This window comes from Loa loa (assembly GCF_000183805.2).
Source record: "Loa loa unplaced genomic scaffold supercont3.87, whole genome shotgun sequence".
Taxonomy (NCBI): Eukaryota; Metazoa; Nematoda; class Chromadorea; order Rhabditida; family Onchocercidae; genus Loa; species Loa loa.
Window position 1 is genome coordinate 165,240 of NW_018108267.1, and position 22,869 is coordinate 188,108.

The 22,869-nt window shown below is 31.2% G+C and overlaps 4 protein-coding genes across 4 annotated transcripts; 3 read left to right on the top strand and 1 right to left on the bottom strand.

The window, feature by feature from the left end:
* Nucleotides 1–2,349: 2,349 nt before the first annotated feature.
* On the top strand, nucleotides 2,350–5,544 carry LOAG_02620 (hypothetical protein; the record flags this gene model as incomplete). The annotated part of the gene is made up of 4 exons (XM_020446068.1): nucleotides 2,350–2,388; nucleotides 2,668–2,929; nucleotides 3,323–4,155; nucleotides 4,528–5,544. 4 exons carry the CDS (start codon nucleotides 2,350–2,352, stop codon nucleotides 5,542–5,544), a joined length of 2,151 nt encoding a protein of 716 aa, XP_020303544.1.
* Nucleotides 5,545–7,585: 2,041 nt separating this feature from the next.
* Nucleotides 7,586–9,043, top strand: LOAG_02621 (hypothetical protein; the record flags this gene model as incomplete). The annotated part of the gene is made up of 4 exons (XM_003138158.1): nucleotides 7,586–7,726; nucleotides 8,081–8,210; nucleotides 8,369–8,892; nucleotides 8,960–9,043. 4 exons carry the CDS (start codon nucleotides 7,586–7,588, stop codon nucleotides 9,041–9,043), a joined length of 879 nt encoding a protein of 292 aa, XP_003138206.1.
* A 3,064-nt stretch (nucleotides 9,044–12,107) lies between these two features.
* Nucleotides 12,108–13,674, top strand: LOAG_02622 (nematode cuticle collagen domain-containing protein; the record flags this gene model as incomplete). The annotated part of the gene is made up of 3 exons (XM_003138159.1): nucleotides 12,108–12,270; nucleotides 12,927–13,447; nucleotides 13,603–13,674. The coding sequence occupies 3 exons, from the start codon at nucleotides 12,108–12,110 to the stop codon at nucleotides 13,672–13,674; spliced, it is 756 nt and encodes a 251-aa protein (XP_003138207.1).
* A 1,478-nt stretch (nucleotides 13,675–15,152) lies between these two features.
* LOAG_02623 (peptidase family M3 containing protein) lies at nucleotides 15,153–22,334 on the bottom strand. Its single transcript, XM_020446069.1, has 16 exons — nucleotides 22,225–22,334; nucleotides 21,897–21,989; nucleotides 21,454–21,534; nucleotides 20,951–21,039; nucleotides 20,692–20,836; nucleotides 19,832–20,038; nucleotides 19,354–19,497; nucleotides 18,934–19,088; nucleotides 18,579–18,702; nucleotides 18,234–18,344; nucleotides 17,788–17,962; nucleotides 17,469–17,650; nucleotides 17,226–17,377; nucleotides 17,001–17,133; nucleotides 16,610–16,772; nucleotides 15,153–15,723 (listed from the first exon to the last, which is right to left on the bottom strand). The coding sequence occupies exons 1-15, from the start codon at nucleotides 22,312–22,314 to the stop codon at nucleotides 16,632–16,634; spliced, it is 2,022 nt and encodes a 673-aa protein (XP_020303545.1). The 5' UTR covers nucleotides 22,315–22,334; the 3' UTR covers nucleotides 15,153–15,723; nucleotides 16,610–16,631.
* Nucleotides 22,335–22,869: the final 535 nt, after the last annotated feature.

Here is a 22,869-nt window from a genome sequence, read left to right on the forward strand (position 1 = left end):
TGTGTGTGTGTGTGTGTGTGTGTGTGTGTGTGTGTGTGTATGTGTGTGTGTTCACCAATTTGAGGAAGATTGACCGTGAGTGACGAAATCCATTCATTGATAGAATGCGGTAACAAGTTGCTTTTCGATAGAAAGAAAGAAAGATAAGTGTCGAAAGAGTTAAAGATGAAATTACTCTTCTATCAAGCTAACAACATCATCATTGTCCGTTTTGTCACCTCTTCAGTTATTCCAAATTGTTGTCCTCAAGTGTCCTCACTATCAATGAAATGTCCACCTTACTGATCGATGGTTATGCTTTCCTACTTCTCATCTCCATTTCATTTGCATTAGCCAGTTGTCCATTAAATTGCTTATGCTTAAACAGATCCGTCATATGTTCGTAAGTGACAACTTTTTTTTTCTGAAGTAAATTTAAAAAAAAAAAATTTAAATTCAAAAATTTTTTTGCAAAAAAATCGATGCGAATAATTATATTTTAATTTATAAACGACTAAAAAAGGAAATTTATTGAAACTTTTCATTTTAATATTCAAATTGAAATTAATAAATTTTAATGAAATTATCAAATGATCCTACCCTAAAAATAGCCTATTTCATTGGAAGCTGAAAACTTCCCAAATTTTTCTTACAAAAAATCGACCGTATCCGGTAGTGTTTAAAAGATATTTTACTATATTTACTGTTAGATAAAGCATAATTTCATATTTTATGACTATTCTGGAAATTATTCCGGAAGATAGTTTGAGTGAATTTGTAAGCTTGCGAGATCGAATGATAATTCAGTTTAGCAGGGAATTTCCGTAAATTTTCATAACAAAAGTTACCTATGCCAAAAAAAAGCATCCAGTTTTAGAATGTTAGCTAATTGCTAAAATTGCAAAAATACGGTTACAATTACCATAAACGGATGGATTACCGGAAAAAGTTTGATAGATTTCACAATCTTTTTTTTTTCTTTCATTTTTGAGAATGAAAGAGATATGGAAAGGATTCTATTCCTTTTTGATATTCTATTTTCATTCGAGATGTTATTTGCGTCAAGACGAGTAGTTACGGTATAAAATCAAATACGATACCGCCCAATTATGGTAATATGTATTGCCAGGATGCATTCAATTTTGATTGAATAAGATGAATTTTTGAAAATATTCGCAAAGAATTTGTAATTTAATTTCATTCAAAATTAAATTACAAATTCTTCGTGAATTTTTTCTTTTTTTTGTAACCATTGTTTTTTTTTTATGGTGACAAATAATGCGACATTTTGAAAATGATGAAATACTTCAAATTTGATCATTGAAAAAAAAAGATTTATTTTTTTTCAACTTCCTTCAATTTCACGTTTCAATCTTAACTCGTTTAAAACTTTTTTATAAAATCATAGCTTTAGTTTGCGGTTTTTTTTCTTTTTTTTTTTTTTTTTTTGTTCGTATACAACATGAAGGAAGTGTTAAAAGTGCTATTAGCATAAATTGCTATGAAATCTAATTTGTATTTTTTTTTTGTTTTTCTTAAATAAGCTTAAAATGAGCATTTCAAATAATCAGTTTGAAATGTAAAATAGTCAATTTGATATGTAAATAAGCACTTTGATATGCTTTTAAAATTAAGAAATAAAAACTTCAATGTGTTAATTTTGCTTTACATTGGTTAAAAGAAATTGTAAGTAAAACTTTTCCTAAATTTATATGAAAATGAAAATCTTTTTTGAACTTACAGAGAAAAAAAAATTTTCTAATTAAACAAAAATTTCAAAATACGAAGTGAACTTAAAAAAAAAAAGACTATTAGTGCAATGAAATGACTTTCAAACGTATCTAACAGATAACATTCAAAGGATTATCAAAAGGATAAATTGCAGATGTGAGGATTCATTTGGTAGAATACATTCCGAAAAATTCCGATTATCTCATTTCGGAAAAATAGAATTTATTGATTCATTGGTGATACATTCATGTAAGCAAGTGATAATACCAAATGACACCTTCAATAATACTATCATTCAAAGCGCATTTAAGGTTCATTTGAATAAAATAATAATTTCATTAGGAAAATGTAAATTAGGATGATCATTCAGGTTTCCTAAATATCTTAGCCAACAAAAGAATGATTCTGAACAGTTATTTCTTGATGTGTTGCAAGAAATTGTTATCATTCTGAATTATAATCTTTAATTATATTAATGTGATTGATCTTTACATTTTTGATTAACAAAAATAATTAAAATAAGAATGAGTGAAAGAATATTTAATAAGAAATGTTAAAATGATTGGATAGTAGCCAAGAAAGAGCATAATTCATATCCTATCCTTGGCTATGATCATATTTTAGTATCAATTGATAGCAATGTATTTGAAAATTATGCAAACAGATTTAATTTTTAGAGTTAATCTTTTGGATTAATCTCGTTGTGATTACATTTTATGATAGTATCATAATGATAATTCTCTATTTATTGTTCACGATTGGTCATCAATGAGTAACTTTGATGACCTTTAAACTTCAATGACCATAAAATACAAAAATGACCTTTTTTGTATTTTATGATGGGTTAAAGGAATGAATGATACTCCCAACACTTTAATTATAAGAAATAATTCAAATTTTGAAAATATTCGAGAAATTTATTAGATTTTACAATTGAAATTTGATGTAAATTTTTAGATTATTGATGTAAAGAATTTAAAAATATTTCCGTGGACATTTCGTGGAATTCGAAAAGCACCGGAAAAGTTATTTGTACAAGCAACGACTATTGGCTATTTACCATCAAATGCATTCTCAGAATTAACCAATGTTAAGCATATTTGGTTTCGGAATACTACTATCGAGATATTAGCTACCGAAGCATTTAGTGGTCTTACAAATATTGATTACATATATTTTCGAGATTGTCTTATACGATATGTTGAACATGGCGCTTTTGGTTAGTTGAATAAATTGCACATGATTATAGTAAACGTTAATAATAGGTATGAATAGTGATAATTATCATATTACTATTCGATGCTATTCCGGAAAACAAATTTTAAGTAAATTTCGAGAAATCCCAAATTAAAATGATAAATTCAGAAATAATTTTATGTGAATTCAGCAAAATTCAGAGAAAAATAGAAACAAATGCGCTGATAAATTGATTTATACAAAGCATAAAAGATTGTAAGAAGAAAGGAAAATTTTTTTCCTCAAAAAATTATTAATACTTGTTTGTCGAGAATGAAAAAAAGATAAAAGAGAGACAATGAAACAGTTCGGATATGAAGTAATTAATTTATCAATGTCTATTATTGATAAAGATAAACAAAAGTGATAATTACAGGTTCAATGCATCAAATTCAACATTTTTTTGCGCGTGGAAATATTACCATAGAATTATCTGGAAGTGCTATATTCCGGAATTCAACAATAAATGATGTAATCTTTGAAGATGCACACCTGATCGCTCCACCTGATTGCTTTGTAGGCATAAAAGCTGCAAGCATTCAGTTAATTAATTCCATCTGGAATTTAAATAAAAAAATTATTGGATTTCGAAATTTTCATCAAAAAATTGGCCGTTTCGCAATCAGGAATTCTATCATCGAGCTAATAGCTATGAAAGCATTTCATAATGCGAAAATTTTGAGTATTTCAAATAGTACGCTAAAAAAGATAGCAGCAATTAAATTTATGGACAAAAACGCCCCAACAGAAGCGCAATGGGAAATTGAAACAGAAAATACTATGGAAGCAATAACTCAAAAATTGGAACTTGTAGAAACAATTATCAATAGAATTACCGCTAAAGCTTTCTTAAATTTGGAGAAATTTAAAATTATGAAAATTTCACGATGTCGAATAGATGTGATTCAGAAGGATGCTTTCCGAGGATTTCAATCAAATGTGATTCGTATCGATCGAACACAAATTGATAAATTATCTGTGGCTTCTTTTGCTGCATTATCAGTGAATTTGTTTTCATGGCAAAAATGCAATATTAACCTTATAGATAGAATGGTTTTTCAAGGGGCCAAAGTTCAAACGCTTCGTTTTTCTCGCTGTAATATAACAAATATTATGAAGCAAAGTTTTGCCAAATTAGAAGCCAATAACTTGATTTTAGTGAAAACAAAAATTTATCGATGTGAAGAACAATCATTCTCAAATGCCAAGGTGAAAAATTTGTTTACATTCCTATTTTAGTACAAATTCTTAATTTTATTAGTAAAATTTAAAATTTGAATTTTAAATTTGAAGAATTCATTTGAAATAAATTAGCGCAATACAAATCTTCTATTATTTTTGTGGTACTCTGATATTACTCCAAGTTTTCAGCTAAAAAAAGTGATAAATCCTTTACACTAATTTTTGCATGTTTCGTTTCTTATCAATAATTATTAATTTAGGGTTTTAACGTTTGTTTATTAATTTAGGATTCTAGCATTTGATAACTATTTTGAAAATTGAATGATTCAACTTATTTGTTAGATTCTTAACAAAAACTTTCAAACCATTGGATATTTAAATGAAAACCATTTATTATAGATCAAGAAATTAACCATAACCGAAACAGAAATACTCTCCGGTACAGTGGATAGTATATTCCGGAATTTTCGACCAATCTATTTTCATGCTCAAAATAATTTATTCGATTGTAATGTGATGCAATGTGATACAAACAGTTTGCTTCTTGACAAACATGTATCATTAAATTTACCCTGGTATTTTCATGCTAATCAGTGTTCAAAACAGGAAATATGTCATGAACCACCGGAATGGATCTCTAATGGAATCTTTTGTAAATTGTATCATTTTCTTGCCAAATGTTTTTGTATAAATTCAAAATTTACTCATATTCCGGATATTAATTCGACAATTTTAATTATTGGTGATTGTGATAGTTTAGATATTAATTTGGCTAACAATGATCAAATCTTATCACTTCATATTTTCCGAATTGATGCTTTAAGAATTACAAAAATGCCTAAAAATTTGAAAATTTTTGAAATTTTTCATACAAAAATTGTAAGCATTGAAAGAAAAGCTTTTTATGGGCTTAAAATGGAAAAAATTGAATTAATTTCAACCCAAATTGAATTATTAGTAAGTGAAAGTTTTGCTAATTTTCAACTTTCTACCTTTATTCTTGAACATTGTAATATCAATGATATGGAATTACATGCATTCAATAATAGCTCTGTGAATATGTTACATGCCGAAAAATCAAATTTTCTAAATGTATTTGATTTTTGGAAACATTTAAATAATACGATACTTATAGAAGTATTTGTAAATTTCCCTCAATATCTTCTTGATGGTTCAAAAAATTTATGCTTAAAAGATGTTATCATTGGTTGTGAATGTTTGTCACAGCAATTAGGTAAACGAAATAATTGTGGTAAAATAGCACCTATTTGTAGTTCAAAAAATTATACAATAAATTGCTCAATGAAGGATAGAATTACTAGTAAATCAATTTTAAATAAAACAACAATACTTTTCATATTGTTGTTTTATTATTTGTTAAATTTATATTTTAATTTAAATCTATGTCAAATATAATAATTAAATCAAATAAAATACATTTGATAAATGAAAAATGATCATTTGCTAAATTAATTAATCATGTATTTGTACATCAAATGAACTATCATTATTACATTATCGTAATCTACGAAAACAAAAAATGATTTTTCTGGAAAGGTTAATTGTATTAGTATTGCAATTTCAATTCTTGCAATCCTTTTTTTTTGCACTTACTCATTTACTTGCAAATAACTTTCTAACTTTACACAACAATTTTCATTTTAATTACTCATTCCAATCATTATTTCCACAATTTCAAACGATGACATCTACTGATGACAAGTGTCACACAATATGGAAAAACATGTTTGATATATATTGAAAATACAACAAATGAAGCTCATTATCATCAAATTATAATAGTGGTATGAGCATTTGTTAACATATTTTGGGAGGGAGAAAAAAAACAGGAATTTTGAATAAAGAAAGAAATCAATCAGGAATGACCTTTCAAGCATTCGAACGAATTTTTTTTTTCCTTTAATTGTAAAAACAAAAGAACCTGTTGACCGAAGACGGAAAAAACTTCTCCTCTTAAGAAACGTTTTCCTCTTCAGTTTGTTAGCTGAATGGATAGTACTCCGTTTGCTGTCATAATTTTTTTTTTTTAATATATTCTCATATCATTTGATATTTTTCATCCACACCAGAATATATCATAACATATGCTAATCTTTTGCATTACTCTTACTCCCGAGATTTCTTCAATCTAGCTATCCCATTAATTTTCCAACTGTTATTTGTAAATCCTGATGCTATATGATTTCATTTAGTTAAAATATACATCATGCAATATTTCCACCATCTAATTAACAAAATGTTAATTGATAGGAAATGAATTAACTTGATAAATTTTTTAAAAATTTTATTTCAAATTTCTAAAAAAAAAATTAAAAATACAAGAAAAAAGATTTTTTCAGCCAAATTTTGATGCTTATTTGTTAAAAAAATAAAAATAAAAATAAAAAAATGTCAATTTGTACTTTGTATGTGTGTGTGTGTGTGTGTGTATTACTTCCTATATGAATCAAACAATTAATCGAACAGTTAAATGAATGAGGACATTTTCATCAAAAAATTCCGGAAGCTTTTTTTTTTTTAACTTTAAATTAGTGGTGGATGGATGAAAAGAAATTAGCGGAATATGTCAACATACATTCATGATATTTTACATTTCCAGTTACCGAATACATATTTTTACATTCTTTTTTTAATCGACAAAAAAAAAAATGAAAGAAAGGAAATCATTTTGGTCAAAGATGGAAAAATAGACAAAAGAAGAAATAACCTCGAAAATGATGATAATTAATGAGAAGAAAATATTTGTTTCTTTGACCAAAATAATTCTTCCGGTAAGTTTTTAAATTTAGATTATCCATCATGCATTATTCATTTCAAATTTTTTAAAATTATATTTAATATTTTAATAATAATTTAAGTAAAATATTAATATATTTTAATTATTGATCCTTTCAAATACTAAGAGTTTTTACAAACTTTTTAATGTATCCTTTATTCGGCTTTTTTTTCCTTTTTTTAAATTAAAATTATTTCATTAAGCATCACTTCGTTCTTCATCCATTACATTGAGTTTTATTTAAATGATGTGATATACATGTCCTAAGTGTCCTTCTATCATAAACTAATCATTTCCAATTGTTGTTTTCCAGTGTCAAATTTCAAGATCACGGCTAATTACCTTGAATAGTTAGCCTAATGTGATGCTTCTTTTATTCTAAAAGTACTTTGCAATGCAAATGATTGAAATACGATCGATTTAATTTCCAATTTTATTGTCATCGATGATAGAATTATTAATGATTCCATTATTGAATTGGAATTTAAGGATTTCATCTTTCTCTAAATTTCTTAATCATAAATGAAAAGCCATCATCTATTGACTAACTGAAAGATGTCATAACTTGTCATTGAAGTGAAGTAAACAAAGGAAAGATGTATTTCAGGTGTTTAAAAAAATAATCCTGCCATCAACACCAACTGTAAAATTTGCATAACGATGGCAGAAAAATTACTTATAGCGGTTGGAATGACCGCTAGTGCATTTATCACGGGTATATCCGTGATCGCTGTAGTTTTCCTCTTCAATGATATCAATGATTTGTACAGTGGACTTATCGTTGAATTGACTGATTTCAAGGTATCATTCAATTTGTAGTTTAATGGAAGTTTACCTGGAATGAGATCGATGCTATCATTTACCTGAAGTGAGGATGATAATATCATTTACCTGAAATGGGGAAGATACTATCATTTACCTGGAATGAGGGTGATAATATCATTTACCTGAAATGGGGATAATGCTATCATTTACATGAGAATGGTACTTTTTATACATAGAAATGAATGTGAATGGAGAGATATGCGTATGAGGAATGTTATCAGAAACGAAAACCTTAAGTTGAATATGGCTTTGTTCAATCTATTATTTTATTTATTTATCTCGATTGATTATCTCGAGAGAACAGGTAATCATTGGATTTTCTATTAACAGGACATAGCAGATGATACATGGAGTAAAATCCTATCCGCCCGGTCAAATGAGTTCCTGAATGGAAACGGATATAACCGTGGTTTTGAGAGTCTTGCTTTGAGAGCCAAACGACAAGTTCCATCTCATTGCCGTTAGTTTCATTTAAAAAAAAAAAAAATCGATTCCCAAAAAGAATCAATCAAAAACAGATTTGCTATTTTCATTTTCTAAGTAATAAGAGAGTGAATGTGAGGAAAATTCGATAAAAAATATCAAATATTTCTTTAAAACATTGGATATGTATTTCAGAATGTAGCGCATCATATAGTCAATGCCCAAGAGGTCCACCTGGTCCTAAAGGTGATCCAGGATTGAAAGGTCTTGATGGACCAGCTGGTGATGATGGACGTCCAGGTGTAAATGGTGTTGCACTTTTAGCTACCTTCCATATTCCTGGTGGTTGCATTGAATGTCCAGCAGGACCACCAGGACCACCTGGTAAACCTGGTCTTGAGGGTGGTATTGGTTTGCCAGGTGATTGCGCAAGAAGAGGACCAGATGGCAAACCTGGACCACCTGGAAAAGCTGGACCACCAGGTGTACCAGGTGATCAAGGACCAGATGGTCCTCCTGGTAAACCTGGTAAACCTGGGAAAGATGGTAAGCGAGGTGTTGGGCCAGTTGGACCAAAAGGTCCTAAAGGACCACCAGGTTCAGCTGGTGAAGCTGGAAAAAATGGTGCAAAAGGAAGTGATGGAGAATCTGGTGAACAGGGACCACAAGGTGCAGCTGGAAAAGATGGAAAACCTGGCAAAGATGGTAAAGCCGGAAAGGTATGTTATTTAACATAAAGAGCTAAAAGCCGTAAGAGCTGAAAATAATCAGTGATAAGCATTTCAGCCAGGTAGTCCAGGTATACCAGGACCAGATGCTCATTATTGTCCATGCCCACGACATGGAGAATACAAGAAGCTTCGATCATAGAACGAAGAATGAGAATCATGTGCCTTATCACTCTTTTCACTATCTCTGTCATTTACTGATGCTGCCTTCACGTGACAATAATGATGATGATGATGATGATGATGATGATGATGATGATGATGATGATGATGATGTTGACAGTGGTCACCAATGTTGATGTTGATAGTGATGACAATGATGATGATAAATCCCGAACTGTTTTACTAATGTTTTGCTGTGAAAACAAAATTCTTAATTAATTACCTAGCAGGTTACTCATATTAGGTAGTTGTAATGACCATTTTTAAATTCTGATTTATACCTATTTGAGGACATCAATTTAAATGTTTTGGTGATAAGGAATTAGAAATTTATCAGTGTTTATTTCCAGAGACAATTACTGAAGAAGAGGAAGCATTTTACGTTTTCACGTAATTTATATATCAGGAAATCCGGTTTGCAAACAAGGAAAAAAAAGTGGGAAAAAATGGTTGATAGAGAGGCGGAATTTCATTTTTAGAAAAGAAAAGAATTGAAGAAGAGAGTTGAAGACGATAATAGTGGTAATTAGAGAGTGAGCATGCTTTAATACTATCAGTGTTACTCTTCCTAAGATGATAGATATTCTTTGTGTAGTTTAATTTAACTTTTCTGATAAATTAAAGGAATGGAAAGCTGTTCAATATCTTGTTTAACTTTTCAAAAAAAAAAAAGTTGAGAAATGATACCTTCTGTAATATTGCTACCCGTTCACAAATACAATCACAACCATTCATTATCACTACTACACCTTCAAACTTACCTGGTCACCATTCATTTCCTTCTTCTTATCAAAATATCACATTATTGGCTAAATTTTATTTTCACATATTTCCTATAAGAGTATAAGGCATTTTTTTTAATCTAAAATAACTTTATTTTCTAGGTTGGAAAGATCAAGCAAAAAAAAAGATTGTCACCAAATGAATTTGAATTTGATTATTCTCATTCAATTTCTCAAATAATCCGCTTATCTCATTCTTATTATTGCATTACTTTTGTGGTTTATTTAATAGTATAAGCCTGAAAAGTTTTTTAAAAATAAATAACAACCAATTGTTAATAAGACTGTAAACAGCTTAAGCTAATTTAATTTGTTATCATAAACATACAATTTTCTTGATGATAGTTTTTTTTCATAACTAGGATAAGAAGATAATTTAGAACATATGCATATAGATAAGACATCATTTAAAATTTGCATTTATGAAAAGTTAAAAATGTTTTGATGAATTATTATAATCCTGAGAATATTCTGACCATCAAACTTCAAGTAAAATAGACGATAAAAGGTCATAGTATCAATATATAAAAGTAATTGCATTAATTGATTAAACGAAACAATAAGGAAGAAAATTTGCACTGTGATAAATCTTTTCGATTCTCGAATTCTCGAAAAGTCACAGATGTGATTTATTGCAACCAGCGATTATGCGAGAATCAGAATTGATGGTGATATGTATATGAGAAGATAAATACTGTTAGCTTGAAAATAAGCCTGTGAAACTTTAGCAAATATAAAATTCATTTTAATAATTTCTTTTAGAGCAAAAAAAAAGCTTTTAAACTAACTAATCTGTTTACTTTTAAACTATCTGTCCCAATTTATGCTACTTAGATGGATGTAATTTAAAAGTTATTGATTTCCTGAAAACAGAAAGTTTGGATATGGCGAAGATTTGTAGGAATGCTTAGTTAATAGTGACATATCTCGTGAATCTCGAGAAATGATAGTTAGCTAGCTGGATTAGTTGTGCAACAAAAGTAAACGAGAAGTGAAGTGAAAACTTGAGTTGATAAGGAAGCTATCAATTATCTGTATATTGAAATGAATATGAATAAAGATGATAAGCTCGAAATCAAAAATCATAGAAAAATTGTTTAGTTAAACAAAAAAAAAGTGAAGAAATTGTAATTCGAGTGTAAACTTGTAGCAATAATTTTAAAATGGTAAATTTTTCTCCAACAATTCTTTTTTTCCCATTAATGAAGTTAGTAATAAAAATCAAAACTAGATAAAATACTATCATTTCTTATCTGATATAAACATTTTGTTTTAGATAAAATTGTATTTTTGCGCTTCACTTATCAGTGCTAAAGAAAATAACCATCAGTAGTGGAATTAAAATTTTGTCGTCAAATTTCCATTTACCTTTTTGTAGCTTACTTTTTACTTACTTAATGATAAAACTATATGCGGCAAGCGACATGAAATAATTTGAGCTTCTAAAATTTAGTTTCATTTCAATTCTCCTTTGATTAAAATTTATTTGAAAATAGAAAAGTGACATTGTGACATCGTGAAGTAACATTTGCTTTAATTGTATAACCTCTAAATCTTACACATTTTATTGTTGAAAAGTTTGGAAATTAATAAAAATTTGTCAGTAAATGAATGAGACAATCTTAAAGAGATAGATAATTAGACATAATTTTTAAATAATGTGCAAGTGAATGAAGTATCATAGCAATGATAAAAATTTGTCACATCAAATTTTCATCACATCTATACTCATTACTAATTTCTAGTCTTATTTAACATCCTTTTATCTTTTAGCATTTACTTATATCATTCTGTCAGAATTTTACATTTCCTTCCTATCTTTTTATTTGTTAAATAAAAAGAAAAAAGAAACAGAAAAATGCGAAATTCTAGATGTCGCATCATACAGATATGACATATGCGCGTCTCCTAGATGAAATTTCACATTGCTAGTCGTTGAATTATCTCATTTAATTCATTTATTGGTTAGGTTATTGTTGATTTGGACTAAATCATCTTAACCTGACCGGATAATTATATTATCATCGACTTGGCTTGCTTGATGCTTACGAGAATGTGTTCCGCTGAGGCTCGGTACTATTCCGCAATTACCACCACTTCCGCATATCGATGATATTGTCCAGGTCAGCTTTTATGAGAAAACCATGACTTCTAATGTGTTAGCACTTCGATATCAATAACTCTGAAGATCTTGTTCTTTCGTTTCAATTGATGTTATAGAAATTTGAAGAAAAATCATTTTCTGTTGAAGATTTCAGGAGAATGGGTGGTATTCGCATTGCTATAGCGCTTACAATTGGGCTTAGTATCAGTGTGATAACAGTATCATTGATAGTAATTGGTGTGATTTTCAATGATATCAATAATTTGTACGATGATATCATGGACGAAATGAAAGAATTTAATGTAATTATGATATTCTATGGTTATTTGAATGAAACAAAAATTCTATTCGGGATTAGACAACAAGGATTAGAAATGAAATGGATTGATCCTCATTCTTTCAAAGCAATAATAATCGGATTAGCAACTTTTCCAGATAATTTGAGAATAAAACGAATACCTGTTGTGCATCCTACTGTTCATAGAATATCTCATATTTTGATAATCTTTTGTTACGATACAATCTCGTAGACCCAGATTTCATTTCATGTGTAAGATGAAAATATTTCAAAAGTTTGCGACACCTTAATCATTGGTAATTTAAGTCTATGGTACCTTAATCTTGATGATTCCTGTAATAGACTTTTAGGCTAGATAAGAATTTCAGAAAGATATTTTTCTGCATATTGATCATTTTGATAGAGTTCTTAGGTTCCATATTACAGAAAAAAGAATTTCAGGCAGTAGTGAATGATACGTGGAGGAAAATTGTGCAACTTCATTCCCAGCCAACTAGAAAAATTTTTCTCTCCCCTAGTTTCAGCAGTACTTTTTTGAAAAGAATAAAACGACAACTTCAGAGATGCTGTATGTTTCCTCCGCTTTTTTCTGCTTGGATGATTTTTAAGATTTCAAATCGTTCGAATCACTGTGAAGTTTGCATGTCCCAACAAGTTAACCTTATTATCAATATTTCAGGCTGTGACAAGCCAAATAACTGTCCACGGGGTCCACCAGGACCAAGGGGAGACAAAGGAGAAAAGGGGTTAGATGGAGAACCTGGAAATGATGGTTCTAAGGGGATAGCTGGTGTAGCGCTTCTTGCCACGTATAACATTCTGGGTGGCTGTATCATTTGTCCTCCTGGACCTCCTGGACTACCAGGATCGGATGGAATCAAAGGTGATCAGGGACCGACCGGGAGAAAAGGGTCGATGGGAAAACCGGGAAGGCCAGGATTGAGAGGACCACATGGGCCACCTGGTAAGCTCGGAGAACCAGGAGCTAATGGAATTCCCGGTAAACCAGGGTTGAACGGAAGCAATGGAAAAAGGAGTATCAGTATAGCTGGTCCAAAAGGACAAACTGGTGCTCCTGGTCTACCTGGACAGCCAGGAACAAAAGGCAAATGTGGAGCGGATGGTAAACCTGGAGAACCAGGTAAAGCTGGGCGAACCGGCCGTAATGGTAAACCTGGAAAAGATGGACGTCCAGGACAGGTGAGCAAACTTGAATACAATACAATAGGATAAATTTTCCCAATACGCGTCATCAACCTGAAAAGTTCCTATGGACGACTGCAAGAAGTTAATTTCAACAGAAGCACTTGTCAAAAGAATGTCAGTTACAAAATGAGCCAATTTATTTATTTTAGGCAGGTTCACCAGGTATTCCAGGACCGGACATACATTATTGTTCTTGTCCATACAGAGTGGATCGGAAATAACTATTCTTTATTATTCGATTCTCCACTTGTTGTCCAATTTATCACACGATGATGACAAAATTACTCGTAATGATTTTCATGTAATCTCTATGTCATTCGGAATCGTTAATTACTCACTTTGATAAAAATTTCCTGAAGAAATCATAAATCCTTGCCACTATCAACAACAGGATTAAATCAACTTTGCAGGAAAGATGGAAATGTCGTAATTAACCTCCCATACATTACTATGCTCCACTTTTTTTGCATAATTTCCAAATAGGTAAATAAATCAATAAACTGATAAAATGTGCTAACCTCAATATGCACTATTAGATTATAAACCAAACATTTATCCAAAATGATTGAAGTTAAATTGTTGAAAAGCAATCGTATTTCTTAGTCATTTAAAATGTGAAAATCTAACAAAATAATGAGTCAGATGAATTAAATGAAATAATTTGAGGGATGGATAGCAACCTGAACTATCTCCCTTAATCATCCATAGATAGCGGAAGATGTCATAAAACAATATAATTATTGTTTTGATGATTGATTAACTGGCTCGTACACTATCTCTTAACATTAAAATGTGACAAAAACCTCTTCCATTGAATGACTTCATCTCCCAAATTAACAAAATGGAAAAGATGAGCACTGCAAAATAAGAAATGCAAGAGGACAAGAATATAAGCTTATCTTATCATAAAGAAATGCTTAATCTACTGCAATATACAGAATAATAGATTTTATATGTTCCAATGTATTTGTAAATTTGATTGATATGATAAGAGATCAGCTCTGATTACGCATGTACCGGATGAAATTGGCTTCTTTTTTTTTTTAGAACATTATAGGTTAGATGATTAAACTTAAGATGCCAGAAGATCAAATTTAAGAGGAATGCATGTCTTACATAACATGAACGGGATGATTATTGGGTTTAAGTAAGATGATGCAGAAATATACTCTCCAAACGAAGAATTAAGCTTTCATTGAAGAAAAACACCCGAAGTTACATCAAAATTTGGTATTAATATGCAAATATGAATCAATCCGACACTATCACTGGTGGTACACAATTCATGATCTTATGAATGAGACTCGTTTTTTTTTTTGTAAGAAATTTCATTTTTTTTTTAAACAGAAAAAGCATATAAATGATGTCAGCTCATGAGTGCAATCGGAGAATAGAAAAAAGAACAAAACATAACTGTGAGGTAAAACCAGATATAATGGAGAAATTGGAATAAAAAATCTATTTAAATTTTGAGAAAATGAATCATCTGCAAAAAAACTTGCAATTTACTGTTTCAGAAGTTAGAAAATAAAGACGAGAGTTTACCAGATGTAAATAAGGACGAAAGTTTATAATACCTAATAATGTATGTGGCAACTATCTGTGATTGAACTTTGTTTTTCATTTATGCAGCTTACAAAAAATTTTTAGCATTTTGAGCTTACTGCATTTATAAAAATAGAATTGACAGTTGCATCGTATCAGATCATGCATTATAAAAAACAGCTTCATAGATAACATGCATCGTAAACACTGTTTCACAGATATAGTATAATCAAGAAAACAACAATCCTTTAAAATGAATTTAAAAAAGAAAGAAAAAACATAATACGACAGCATCAAAACAGAAATGTATTACCCCTTATGCCCTTTTTCAGATTTCATCAAATCATGTATCGTAAACGATGGACTTATCCTAATGGATTTTATTCGAAATGCATGAAACTAATGACATATTTACGTACGATTCATAAGTAATACAAGGCAGAACCAATTCCAACATTGAAAGCGAACATCCCTACTTCAATCCTTTTGAATTCCATTTGAAAAGAAAAACTAATTAAAATAAATGAGCGATGAGTTTAGGTAAAAATCCACGCATCCTGCAAAATTCTAAAATGTAAAATCTTTAAAAACAACAGTACTGTGTAAAACTGAAACACAATAAATATAGCGAGTGAAGAATTTTTCAGACAGAATCAAAAAGCGCTGCTCGCCAGGCCAAAAACTTGGTTACACGTAATCTGAACCTGCTGTTATGAACCTGAATCCTGAATGAAAAACGTATAATAGATTCTGGACAACAAATTCTATTGCAATGAAATCAGTATACTTCAAATATACACTAATAGGTCTTTACATGATCACTTCTAGTAAATCAAAGAAATGATTTGATGAGATCATGAAATGTAATTGGTATTAAAAAAGGATGATAATGGGGAATAGCGGAGAAATGCAACAGAAACACAATGAAACTAGTCAAAACATGGATGAAAATACTTTTTTAATGAAAAAAGTCAACTCCGTCCTAAGAGTACATATTTCAAGGGAAAATGAAAACAGCAATTCGTCGATTGCTACTGAGGCATAATCGAAATAACTTGCAGAAACTTTGAACAAGTCGTAAAGACAATGATGAGTATCGGTAGATAAAGATCAGATGACTTAATGAGCAGGCTGGATCAGACGGCGTTATATGATCACTGACAACTGTTGCCGGGCAATGTCACCGTCACAGTGATTAACGGGTCGGACTATCCTAATAGTAAGCTATGTAGACCGGATTAATGACAAATGAACAAAAGGTAACCAGTAAAACTAGTGAAAAAAACGGATTTTCCAAAGAAAATTAGGAAGAGAAATTAAGTGACAAAAGAAGCTACTATAATGTAAATTTTTTTAAAGAAACCTTCGTAAAAAAGTATATGAGTCAAATTTTCATGTCAAGATGATCGTGTATTAATCGTCTGGAAAGAGGGATAGCATACAGACAGAAAGAAATACCCCTGAAACCCACATTTTTTCCATAAAGCGAAAAAGAAACGAAATGAGAGAAAAGATAAAAATAGCCAGAGTAAAAGCGTGCTTAAATAAGGGAGATGAAGACTGAAAGCAACACTCTAGTCAGGATATGATTTCTTGATGAAGATTATTTACCGATTCAACATTTGTAAAGCCTCTATATACTGACGGCTGAACGCTGGCAAGTTTGGTCAGCTTCCTCCTTCAGCGCCATCGCTAAATTCTGCACTGTCGGCCAGTAGCCAAGAGCCGAATTCAACAACTCGGCAGAGGGCAACGAGCCACCTTTTGATAACACCTACGAGAAACAATAAAGTTAGATTAATTAAAATTTTTTGCAAAACTCCCATAAAACTGATTATTTGTTGAAAATAGATAAATTGTCCGATAAAAACACAGCCTAGCAAGCTCTAAAGTGATGTTCAATATATTAATCTCAAATTACAATATTCTTTATCAACACAGGTCTTGATTCAATAAATATGAAAATTCGCAGGACAAATGCAAAAATTCGCCTAACATTAACCTTTGCCCACGCAAGGCCGTTCTCCCTGGAAAATGGACAATCACGAAATCTAGTATTCCAAATCAACGAAGCCGTAGCTCTTGCTACCAGATAGGAATAGTACTTCGCACCATATGGTACCAGATGTGCAAATCTGAAAGCAGTGACGAATTACAAATCTCTTCTCGCTTTCATTCTGATCTCAAAAACTTCATTCGAAGCGAAAATTCAAGAAAACTGGTTTACCGGTGGTGCCATGCGGAACCTGTTTCTTTCTTGACATTTGGAAAAACCACCGACCAAATTGATGCATATAAATCGGCTGTTGAAACTCGACCATTCATTATACCTTCCGCATTGCCACCATGGGCCTCAAGGTCAAAAAGACTGTACACAGCCTGGAACAAGAAAAATACACTGTGAAATGGATAAACTAGCTATAGTTTCGAGCGCCTAATCCTTAGGTAGAAAACTTCGAAATGAAGAAACCTGCTGTAACATTTCCAGAGATGTGAAAGCGAATCGTGATGTTATGAGAGAAGCAGCATCTTCGACACTTATTGGACGTCCGTGATTATCTTTCGCTATTTCGCGCAAAATATCAATGTTATTAAAGAAATATTCCATCAGATTGGACGGGATTTCCGCCATATCAGTTGAACAACGAGTTCCTGGAAGATTTTTGCACTAAACTGAGAAGTGAAAATGAATTTAAAATCATGCAAACTAAAATCTGTACATAATAAAGGAAGCGACTTCTGCATATTTCATTAAAATACTTTATTATAAATGATAAAAACGGAATCACCGGCAACATGTTGGTACTGAGTGCGCGCAAGCATTGAATGCATTGCATGACCCATTTCGTGGAAAAAATTTTCAGCTTGATGGGGGACCAAAAAAACATTATCGATGTTCTCCAATCCTTTCGTTAACGACAACGATAAAACAACGATTGGTGTTTGATATGAACCATCATCTAACTGAATCATATACACTCTGATAGAAATAGTAACCAAAGTTCAGTCGCTATATATAAAGTTTTTCACAAGGCATTTACATGTCAGATACAACTGCGTAATGGATTTCCGAAACAGGTTCATAATTTCATCAAACTCTGAAGCTACTTTCTCATGATAACAAACAAAGTGTTCGACAGGATATTTATGACCTTTCATTATGGAAAACTTGTTTCTGAACCACATTAGTATAACGAAGAAATTTGCATCCTTTTAATTGGTCAAAAAAGAAAACCTGCTTGGAGCAACGAACAGTGAAATGACAGTCGCCTGATGTTTTCGTTTGTCGATCTTGAATATCGATATAAATTGTTCCCAAAAACTTGCTTTTGTCTTGAAAAACATCCTATAACAAAAAATGTCGTCTGAAATCCTTATTACTTTGTAAATGATTTAAATTGTTCAAACAACAGCCCTACTCAAACAGGCAGTCAACATTCTTGAATTCTTGAATGAACCACATATCTTTATGATTTGTGAAGAAAAAAAAAAACAGGACACAATTTTAAAAAATCTGCACTATATTTATGAATTTATAACACCAAAAAATAGAAGCGTAAGCAATGATAAAAAAACTAACAATCTTAATAACGTTTCCTGGCCAAATTTCCCCGGCAACAGGCGTCATAACTGAAAAAGAAACGTTGTACAGTCGTTCTGTAATCAATTCGAATCCTCTTAGGAGATTGTTAAACGAAAAATATCTGAAATTAAAGAAAGCAATAACTGAGAAACATTTAAAGTAAATAAAATATACTATTGGAACTAGGTTCTGCATAATTCCAACAAATTGTTTACACAGATCCGTTGTATCGGTTATATGCCTTATGAGTCATCTGGATAATTTAGGATGATTCTACCTTTTATCTACCTATTTTACCCCATCATGGTCAAAAGCAAGTAAAACGACAAAATGTTTTCGGATTCAGTATTACCTGGAAAGATGCTGTAACTGACCAAAAGCATTCTCACGATACAGCATACAAAGATATGTTAAATCAGATTCGCACAGATGTTCTCGCTTCGATTCAACCTGAGCTAAAACATCAGCCAACACGGCTAGCTCCTGTTCAGCCGCTGATTGACATGACTGCAGTACAAACAAATAAATGCTTTGACATACATAGTTAAACAGTACATAGTTAATTAAATAAATGTAGCAAGTCTTTGAGAGAGGCGAAAAAAAAAGATAACTAAAAACTAAAATTAGCTCAATTCTAATCCTCAACAACTATTTGAAAAATATTCGAAGTGAAAGCGACTAATACCAGTTTTTTATCAGCAGCAATTTTCTTTTACCAGTGATCAGTTTTCAAGCATTCAATGTGACTATTATGTGAATAAGATGAACTAACTTTAATGACTTCAATCAGGAAGTCATGAGCGTTTTCGTACGAACCAAGCAATGAATTATGTTGAGCACGATGAGCATAGGATTGGTAGCCAGTAAGTCGAGCCAACAAATGCCGACAAGTAATCAGATGACGTAAGCGTTTCTCCTACAAAATTTCGTTATTTTGTCCTCATCCTTCAGAATGCAAACTAAGCAAAAAACATTTGATCTAAGATTTCAGCGCACAAATGAAATTTAAATTAGACAGCTTCATGAAAGTCACAGTTAAGGACCGAATAATTTAAACTACTAAGAATTTAATTAACAGATGAATGGATGGAAAAGTTTGGAATATGGCACGTCAGGTTTCAATTAGGGAGACCTAGGATGATGCAATGCATACAGTTATAGCGCCATCAGGAGACGAGTATACTGAGACTAATATGAACGACGTGATATCAGTTGAAAAAAATCAAAATGCAGAGAGAAAATTACCGTACTTGCTCTTCATTGTATGAGTAATAGGTAGCATAGCACCACTGCCTGGTGCTGCGGTTAACTGCAAGTGTATTCGGACTATAGAGATGCCGCTTCACTCTATACATCTTACTATAAAATGGTGCAACCGTAACGGGTAGCTCAGCACCATGGGCAAATTGTGAACCAACCATGAAAATCTCCTTGCTAAGCCTCACATATTCACATTTCTAAATCAGAATTTATTGAATCATTATAATGTATACATTAATGATTCCGAACCTTTCCTTGACTAGGGACCACTTCGAGTTTTTATTTGCAGCATAGACCATAAGGTTCAAAAATAAAAAAATCCCGTTAATTTGAAAATATAATTTAATCAAAACTTCTAACATATTAGTAAACTTGAAGTAACACTATAACACAAAAAAGAAGGGGCATAATTTTTAACAGGCTTTGCGGTCAAAAGTTTAGTACATTGGACCACTGGTTCGGAACCATTAGCATATCATATGTTGTCTATTATTTGATAAATGAAATTGTTTGGAGCGTGATACTTCAACGTGAATTTTCAAATTACTCAATTTTTAAACTAATTTAAACCAAAACCATTCAATTTCTAAAATAAATTTTTAAACTACTGAGTCCATCTTATTAATATATCAAAAGCTTTTAAACTACAAACTTCTATTCAGGAAAGTTTTATTGCATACATATCAATAAGATGGACTCAGCAGAGCACGTTACCATATCAAAGATTGCAATTTTCTTCCTATAAAAAGCGAGTTAACAGGATATACAATCGAGCGGTTTCATAGTTAAAGTGACCTCAAAGTGAATGCAATATACATTTCAAAAGAGTTTTATGTAGACGGATCTTTACCTGAGTTTTAGTTAGACTAACACCGGCTTGTTCGAAATCATCGAGGAATAACAAAGCTGTGCGTTTGTCAACGTCAGTCAAAGAACTACTTTCTGCTTCCAACGAGTCTTTCAATGCCTTGTACAAATCAGATCTGGTATTTAAACTGAAAATAATGAAACTAGAATTACGGTAATTCAAGGTAAAAGAACCGACGAGAAGATTCGAAAAACCTAAAAATGAGAGGAAATGAAACCTTTTGCAGTATATTAAATAATACCTTTCTACGAGTTCAGTGAAATCTTTCATGCTTTCTTGCGCTGCTGCGCTGAATTCTTTAGCCGAATGCATATTTCGAACACACTCAGCCTGAAAATGTGGAAATGAAAGAAATTTATGCTAGTAAAATTAATATGTTAGCAATGTTGTTGATAAATAACAATGACTCCTATTCTTTTCACTGTCCCTAAGTTCCGTTTTAATAGCTTGAAATACCTATATGCGTGTGCGCAAGTAAATTTTGTGGACATTAGATTAGTGGACATTAGTAATTTAATATAATTTCTGTATATGAACAGAATGCATTCCAACAAAAAGAGCACAAAACCCATGGTATAAACTAAACCAAGCATAACCAGTCAAAATTCTAATGCATGTCAAAAAATAATACAATTAGTACTTTAGCATTTTAACTACGAAATTCTTACTCGCAAATTATATTTTGGAATTTTTCAAATTAAATTTTAGTACAAAAAAATCTAACCTCGAGTAAACAAGACTTACCAAATCTGCAGCGCTACATATTTCATTTGATAAGTCATCAAAAACTTCAACAACTTTCTTTTCACACTTGCGATTGACAATCTATAGGTATATTTTCCAATCAATAACAAAAAAAGTTTTCCAAAGAGGCAAATATTATTTTGAAATATTGTTCAAAGACGCCCAAAAGATGCTAGTAGTGCAGTCATCGAACCAATTGATTAAGCTGGTAACAGTTATCAAGCATGAACCTGATAACATCAGTAAGAAGAGAAACTAATTTTCTCAATTCTATCAGAAATGCCAAGTCCCTTAATTGCCTAAAAATTTCTTAATTCCATCGAAAAATTAGGAAAACAAGAATTTCACAATTGCTGTAGGAGAATAACAAGAAATAATTGAATGACATCGGGAACCCCTGAATATGAGACATAATTTCCAACAATAATCAAAAGAATTTTTACCTTATCAACCAATTCGAAGGAACGTTTCCTAACTTTTTCATTGAGTAATTTGAATCCCGAAGGATGTTTCAGCAATTCCTCACCGAACAGTCCCTAAAGCAAAATGATCTAAGCATTAATAAGTTGACAACAACTTTTTCAAACCTTTCCAGGCCTTCAGAAACGCTCAATTCCGTGAAACAAGCTCACTGCATTTGAAATTTACTTTCGCTTCCTCTTCTTTTCCTCACTATCCACACGTCAATCACCAAACATCAACGAATATATAAATAATTCACTAATTTATATCACCAAGAGACAGCTAACCAAATTTTCATAAACTAAAAACCTTTTCGGGAATACAATTACCCAATTGTATGCATCGCAACGAATTTCGCAAACTACAGCACCAGGACCTTAAAAAGACAGTCCGCGACATTATTGGTTTGTTCCCTGGAAGAAGAGAATAACATAGAGTCTGGAAATAAGATTCCAGTTCATATGCAGGAAAACTTCATTTGGCAGCACAAGACATATGCAGATGTCTCTAAACACACTAAGAATTCCATGAATAAATTACCTTAATATCAAAAAGAACATAACAAGCAATTATTGCAGTTTTTAACTATTCTCCAAAAACGATTCGACTGAGATACGATTTTATTGAGGTAATCCCTAAAAGATGAAATCAACTATAACTGAGAGAACTTAACAATAAGAAATAAACAGGAGACTTTAACAGTTTTAACTGTGAAATCTTATAGATTCCATTTCATATGCAACTTAAACGGTAAACCAATAGTTTATTAGTCATGAAAGTAATTGGAAACAAAAGTTTACAACAAAAAGTGTTAAAAAATAACAGTATACAGCTATCAACAACAGGGTACATACATTTAACGGATAGCCACCCGGTTTTCCAAATTTGACACCACTAATAAATTCATCGTTATGTAAGCGTAGCGAAGTGGGCAAAATTACTGAAAAACTTTCT

What these genes read in the sequence shown, in the direction of transcription:
- LOAG_02623 (XM_020446069.1), bottom strand. Translation starts at nt 22,314, where the DNA reads ATGTCGCGGACTGTCTTTTTAAGGTCCTGGTGCTGTAGTTTGCGAAAT. An exon ending in TATGTAGCGCTGCAGATTTG is followed by an intron (nt 21,040 to 21,453) that starts GTAAGTCTTGTT and finishes CCACATTTTCAG; the next exon opens with GCTGAGTGTGTTCGAAATAT. An exon ending in CTGTTCGTTGCTCCAAGCAG is followed by an intron (nt 17,963 to 18,233) that starts GTTTTCTTTTTT and finishes TATATGATTCAG; the next exon opens with TTAGATGATGGTTCATATCA.